The sequence below is a fragment of the Tupaia chinensis genome, unplaced genomic scaffold (genome assembly GCF_000334495.1).
Source record: "Tupaia chinensis unplaced genomic scaffold, TupChi_1.0 Scaffold000238_1, whole genome shotgun sequence".
Lineage (NCBI taxonomy): Eukaryota > Metazoa > Chordata > Mammalia > Scandentia > Tupaiidae > Tupaia > Tupaia belangeri.
The window spans coordinates 8,471,129-8,478,375 of record NW_006159716.1 but is presented as its reverse complement, the minus strand read 5'-3'; the positions used below and the strand labels follow the sequence as shown (position 1 = coordinate 8,478,375).

The window sequence follows — 7,247 nt, the reverse complement described above, 5'->3', positions numbered from 1 at the left end:
AGCTCCTTGTCTCTTTTCTCTTCCATCTCAGTTAGTTTGGTCACTACAAATATTCTGAATTCCTTATCAGACATGTCCACGACGTCCATTGTATTGACTGTGGGTGATGTAGGATTGATGATTTCCCTTGACGGAGAGGCCTTTTGTTGGTTGCTCATATTTCTTGAGCCTCTGCAATTGTTCCTAGTCATCAGGTGATCTATATGTTGCTTCCTAACTTATTTAAGGTATCTCTGATTCTTAAAAGTTGTACAGGCTTAGAAAATTGATGATTTATCTTATGGTTGGCCTACCTGTTCCTCACAATTACCATTAACTGTCGCCACTAGCCCTGGATGGCACAAAGCCCTCGTTGTTTCTAAGGAGTGGTGAGCCTTCCACTGACCTAATAAGCAACACCCCAAGAGCAAAGAAAAACAAAATGGAAAAAGTAAATCGTGTGGCACGGTTGCGCGCCGCGTGCTACTCAGATCACCAAAATTCAAACAGTCCAAAGGCTAGTGGAAAGGGATCAGACGATGAGTGACAGTACCAGGTTGGTCGGGCCTGCAGCCTCAGTCCGCCTGGTGTCCAGAACTGCTGGCCGGCTCGATCCACCAAATGATTTTTTTGAGAGATTTTTGCTTTAGGGTATGTGTGCTCACTGGAGAGACAGAGAGAGACAGAAAAGAAAAAATCACCCCCCAGGGGAACAGCCGTATCACAATCCTTTCTCTTCCCATCGTCTCTCGGGATTTGAGGCACGCTCACACATGCATCAGTGTGTTTCAAGCTGCTGGGTCTGGGACTCGAACTGCAGCTGGCCACATGGAAGTCTAGTGTCTTAAACACCATGCCACCTGCTGCCCCTATCAAATGATTTATAAGGGTACTTCTAGCTCTAACTTTCAATATAATTAATATCCATTTAAAAAAAAAAGCACAGAGGAAAAAAAATGCCAAGAATGAGATTCTGGGAGTTAGACCAGGGAAACCTACCCTGATCTACCTGCCCTTCACCCAGCATCTCCCATGCCCACTTCACCCCTATGTTGCCCCATGGAAGCAATAAGATGGGTAACCCTCCTCGGGCCACATCTGTCCACACCCAGAAGGACACCTTCCATCCCACTTGCCATCCTCCTAGGAGGGAACGCTCTGCCCCCATGACCTGTGACCCTCCGGTCTGGTGGGCTCCGAGCAGGGCAAGACTCACAGATCATCAGCACAGACGAGGCTCAGCCCCACGCACTGGCTGTCCCTTAAAGTGCCTGGATGCCACAGTACAGACCTCCTCTGACTCAGGATCTGACATCGCCAGCGAGGTATTCAAGCTCTCTTAGAACTGAACCTGGGAACCAGCAGTTAGTGTAATGGCTATGTCGCTGGACTCCCACGTAGTTGACCGTGGTTTGCATCCCGGACCCGGTGGCTTGAATTCACGCCGGGCGCATGTGCGTGCATGCCCAAGATCCCGAGAGGAGAATGGAGGAGAAGGGATTGCGGTGTGACCATCCCCCCTGGGGGGTGATTTCTCACTTTCTGTCTCTCTGCCTCTCTGTCTTTCTGTCTCTCCGTCTCTGTCTTTCGGGCGAGTGCACTCGCCTTATAGCAAAACCCTCACAAAAAAAAAAAAAAAAAGAACTGAACCTGTAATTACTGCGATTACTATATGTCCACTAAACATCACAAAGAAAGAGATTTTAGTAGAGTTGTAGAGTTGTACCCCAATATCTGGGGGGCAAATGTCTCTAACAGATGTTTACGTATCAGGGGGAAAAGAGAAAGTCAGCCCCATGCTGTTGTCCCAGAGATGTGGAAAGGAGGCCCTGGGGAGGGCGTGGCTGCCAGGCGCGGTGCTCGAAATCACTGACCTCTTCCTCTCCGCGCTCTGCTGCTCATTCGCTGTGCAAGATAGAATTAAAGTATGAGTTTATTTTAGCAAAAAAAAAATTTTTTTGAAATCCCTACAGAGTTTTTTTATTTTTTAAGAATTATTTTTAAAATTTAACTTATTTATTTTATTTTAATTTGACCAGAAAAGGACAGAGTAAGTGAGTAAGAGAAAGAGAGAAAGTAAGAAAGCAAGTTGCCAGGTTCAGGACTTGAACTGCGGTTGGCCATGTAGGAGTTCAGTGCCCTTAACCACCACACCACCTGCCAGTCCCCATATTTTTTTCATAATACACCCTTTCCACCAACTTTTAAAAGACTGTATATCACCTCCTCCAGGAAGCCCCACGATGGGCCCTGACCAGTAAGCGGCTCCTTTTCCTGTGCTGTCGTAGTCCTTGGCACACAGATCTGCAGTCCCTTCCATAGTGCACTGTAATGATCTTGGATTTGCCCTGCAGGAGGCTGTGAGGACCTCCAGGAGTTAGTCGCACCTGTACCTGCAGGGCCAGAGCTCTGACTGGGAGTGCAGTTCGCGTCCTGCGCAGGGTGGCAAGCCAAGCAGTGAGTGGGGCCCGGGTCAGTCCACTGGCCGAACCACGAGCCCTGGCACTGGGTGGTGTTTGCAGGAGCACAGGGCGCTGTTCGTAGTTTGCTGGAAGGAGCGGTGCAGATTGGGGCAGGCCTGCTCGGTGCGGTGCTGGTGTTCAGAGGACGCTCTATCAGCTCGCTGTGGGAGTGAGGATGGATCTGGCGTGGGGCAGAGGCGGAAAGACGTTTGTTCAGAAGAGATGTACTGGGGATTGTGCTTCATGGGAAATAAAACCCGACCTGGGGCATTTGTCATTCCCATGGTATAAATCCTCCCACTGCAGCTGATTCCAAGTCACTGAGTTAGGAAGGGCTGTGCCCAGTTATCTGCTGTCCCTGATATCTGGCTCCAGAACACCAACACCATGGCAGTTTTATATCTGTGTGTGTGTGTGTGTGTTTTTGGAGAGGTTTTTGCTATAGGGCATGTGTGCTTGCCAGACAGACAGAGAGACAGAAAGCGAGAAATGCCCCCCCCCCAGGGGGGATGGCCATGCCGCAATCCCTTCTCCTCCATTCTTCTCTTGGGATCTTGGGCACACACACACACGCGCCCAGAGTGAGTTTAAGCCACCGGGTCCGGGACTCGAACCGCAGTCGACTACATGGGAGTCCAGTGACATAGCCATTACGCCAACTGCTGGTCCCTATATCTGTGATCTTAAAGTGGCATCTGAAACAGCCACTGATGGCTGGGAGAAGGGGAGAGAGAGAAGAGGGAGAGTAAGAGGCTGCCTCACATTAAAGCTGGGCACCCCCGCATGAGGCATTGCCTGACCCAAGGCCTCTATAGCCTATGCGGGAACTTGCCCAGGAGCTCCTGCTGTTGTCAAAAAACAGGGCTTTATGCTGCACGGGGGCCGTTTACACGGTGGTCAGAGCAAGCTTCTGATCATCGGGTAGACATGGGGAGGAGATGGGGCCGTGTGGGTAGCCTGCAGGAGGGCATCCCGGGCCCAGGAGACTTAGAAGGGCAGAGACTCTGAGGAGGTATATTGGAGGCCACGGGGTGGGTGGGAGGTAAGGTCGAAGAGCCAGGCCAGGGGATGGATCAAGCAGGACTCTGTCAGCCTCAGCAGATTTTCTTCCAGCACTGGGAGGGAGCCGTGGAGGTTTCTGCTGTGTTCAGGGACTCAGTGCCTCTCATGCTTCCTCTGATCCCAGGGTCAAGGCACCATGGAGAGTGGACAGAGAGTGTCTCGGAAAGGCCGGAAGCTGGGATCCAGCCGCCGTCGGCAGATGAGAGAGCCAGCCGATGGCCAGGACGCCCCTGTGGTCGCGGAGCCAGGCTTCTGGTCCTCCCAGGCAGCTGCGGAGCTGCAGGGCTTCTTTCAGGACTGCGGTGCCAAGGAGAGAGGCTTTGTCACCCGTGAGGACCTGGCGGTAAGCTTGAGGCCCCCATCTCGACTTCCTGAGTCCTTTTCATGCGGCCTCCGGAGGCTCCCCATCCTAGGAAGGCAGGGTTTGCCTGCCCTTTCCTCTTTCTCTCACCTAAATTTACTCTCACAAAAGGCTAGAGATTTGTTTATACTGATGTGTAAATGACTGATACGTGTTATGTGTTAACTTCTTCCAGAAACACTTGCATTCTAACTAAGGAAAGGACTTTAAGCCAAAGAAATAACTTGCAAATGGTATAATTTTGGGCCCATTGAGCAGAGAAGTTTATCTTGGGTAGCAGTCAATGACTAAACTGCAGTGAAACATGTCAGCCATGAGCGCGTCCCAATAGGGAGTCTCGGGCTGTGGCCTAGACCAAGGTTGACCAGTTATCTTGGGCTTCTTCTCATTCACTGCAAAAGGGTTTATGTGGATTTCGAGAGACTCCCTGGGCCCGCTGTCTCCTGAAGCTGCTGTTCGGTCCAGGTGTTGTTTTCCCATCAGAACTGACCCTGTAGTCTACGCCTCAGACCGCATGCTTGGCTCTGTGAGATCTGGTTCCCTTAGCCATTAGGCCACACGCCAGACCCTAAAATACAAACTTTTTTTTTCTGGCTTCAGAGACATTCTATTAGTGACAAGTGCCCCTTCCCCCAAAAACAACAATGAAGTATTCTGTGTGCTAACAGTGTAGCTTAAAAAGAAAAAGGTAAAACACAATTCTGCATTTTTATAAAATGTGTTAAAAATAGTATTTCAAACTGTACAGTCACCAGAAGTACACAGTTATCACAAATGCACACACTTCGCTCGGCATCTCCAGTGCCTTCAGCTTTCTGTGCCTGGTCTGTTTTGGCATCTCCATTTTCTGCAGGGCTATTCCCATCCTTGCCAGCATCAGCTTCTCCCGCACCTTCTCTCCCTTCTTTGCAGGGGCCTGTTTAGGCTTGGGCTCTGGCTTTGGAGGAGCAGGTTTCGCAGACAACCTTGCAGATCTTCTCCGTGGTTCGTCCTTCACCTTGGCTGTGTCTCCTTTAGCATCCCCTTCAGCCTTTCTCTTGGGCATGGTGGCAATGGTGGGACGTAGGCGCTGGACGCGGGGGATGCAGCGGCACATAGGCTTCGGTCGGTCTGGGGGTCACTCTCACCTCTTCTTCTTCCCCAAAATACAAATTTTTAAAAAAGGTTAGAAAAAGGATTTTCACATAAATATAAAAAACAATACTTATCGGGACCAGTAGATGGCATAATGGTTATGTTGCTGGACTGGCATGCAGTCGAACATGGTTCAAGTCGTGGAGCCCGTGGCTTAAAACGCACACCAAGCACATGTGCATGCGTGCCCAAGATCCTGAGAGGATAATGGGGGAGAAGGGATTGCAGTGTGGCCATCTCCCCGGGGGGTGATTTATTGCTTTCTGTCTCTCTGTCTCTCTGGTGAGTGCACACATCTTACAGCAAAAATCTGTCTAAAAAAGAAAAAAGAAAAAAAAAGTTATCATAGGTCTTATCTAAATAATAATAATAATACTAGATCATTGGAAAAGTCATGACACACTTTTGCATAGAAAAACATTTTAAAAATACATCATGATTTTTCCGACAACCTAGTAATAATATTAATATATTTTTCTCCCTGTTGCTAGAGGGAGTGTATTTCCTCTTCTACCTCTCTCCATCTCTCTCTCGTGAGAGAGAGGGAGAAAATAGTCCCCACGGGGCATGGTCACGCTGCACCCCTTCTCCTCCATCTCTCCCCGCGGTTGGGATTTCGGGCACACACCACGCACTCCTAGCGTTCCTCGAGCAGCCAGGGCCAGGATTCAAATCATCTTCGGCCATATGGGATCTGGCTGCCTTTAACCACCGGGCCATGGAGCTGGTCCAATTATTATTAATGAAGGAACAAGTAAGATACTACCACTAATTCAAAGAGCATTTGAGAAGCTAGGATATGTATAGGTGATTTGACAAAAAAGGTATTAGGATAAGATGGCTGAGTTCGGGGCTGGCAGATGGCGTGGTGGTTAGGGACGCTGAACTCTCACATGGCCAACTGCGGTTCAAGTCTTGGACCTGGTGGCTTAGTTTTTCACTTTCCCCTCCCTCTCTCTCTCTCTGTCCCTCTTTGGTTAAATTAAAATTAAATTAATTAATTAATTAAGTTAAATTTTAAAAAAGGATGGCTGAGTTCAATTTTTTTAAAAAATGGCTAATGTTCAATAGGCCATACATCTTTGGGATTATTATTTCTACTAGGCAAAAATTATTTTTACTTTCCCTGGACAAAAATCTACATGTTGGGACCAGCAGTTAGCCTAATGGCTATGTCACTGGACTATGTAGTTGACCGCAGTTCATGTCCCGGACCCGGTGGCTTAAAACTCACACCGGGCGTGTGTGCGTGCGTGCCCAAGATCCCGAGAGGAGAATGGAGGAGAAGGGATTGCGGCGTGACCATCTCCCCTGGGGGGTGATTTCTCACTTTCTGTCTCTCTGTCTCTCTCTGTCTGTCTAGCGAGCATACATGCCCTATGGCAAACACTTCTCCAAAAAAAAGAGGGAAAAAAATCTACATGTTAACGAATAACTTCAATAAGTCTGGGTCTTTAGTTAAAGGTAAACAATGAGGTGAAGGAAGTCTACTAGTCTAGACAATGCTTGCATAGTCTTTGCCTCTGTGCAATATTGAAAGGATGTGCTGTCGCCCTGTTGCCTGTTTCCAAGTTCCAGGCAATTGTTGTGTGATCAGAAATAACCTCCAAAGCTTTTCTCAACGCATACAAGGCTGATCTCATTAGCTCCACTCGGCTGTTTCCCCAGGTACAATGAGGTGTAAATTAAACACACGGGTTTCCTTGAGTTTGCTCTGGGAATTATAACTTTTGCAAATATGAGACATTCGAGCTTTTGTTTAGAGGTTTCCATATGGAATCTTAGGTTGAACTTTAAAACAAAGATTTATTTAATTTTATTTATTATTATTTTATTTGCCATAGAGCACATGTGCTCACCAGAGACAGAGAGAAAGCAAGCCACCAGGTCCGGGACTCAAACCATAGTTGACCATATGGGAGTCCAGCGCCTTAACCACCATGCCACTGCTTGCCCTTAGGTTGGACTTTTAAAACTTCTATAATTTAGGGACCGGCAGATGGTGTCATGGTTATGTTGCTGGACTCCCATGTAGTGTACCATTGTTCAAGCCCTGGACACAACGACTTAAAACTCGTGCTAGGAGGGGAACCAGCAGTTAGCATAATGGCTATGTAGCTGGACTCCCATGTAGTCGACCGCGGTTCAGGTCTCGGACCCGGTGGCTTAAATCTCACGCTGGGCGCGTGTGTGTGCGTGCCCAAGATCCCGAGAGGAGAATGGAGGAGAAGGGATTGCGGCGTGACCAT

At 48.5% G+C, this 7,247-nt stretch overlaps 1 protein-coding gene across 1 annotated transcript in view; it reads left to right on the top strand.

The window, feature by feature from the left end:
* RAB44 (RAB44, member RAS oncogene family) overlaps window positions 1-7,247 on the top strand; it is a 42,593-nt gene that overhangs the window by 7,580 nt on the left and 27,766 nt on the right. The window contains exon 2 of the mRNA XM_027771888.1: window positions 3,628-3,846. Within this exon, the coding sequence (XP_027627689.1) occupies window positions 3,640-3,846 (207 nt within the window). The 5' untranslated portion in view covers window positions 3,628-3,639. The remainder of the gene's footprint in view (window positions 1-3,627; window positions 3,847-7,247) is intronic.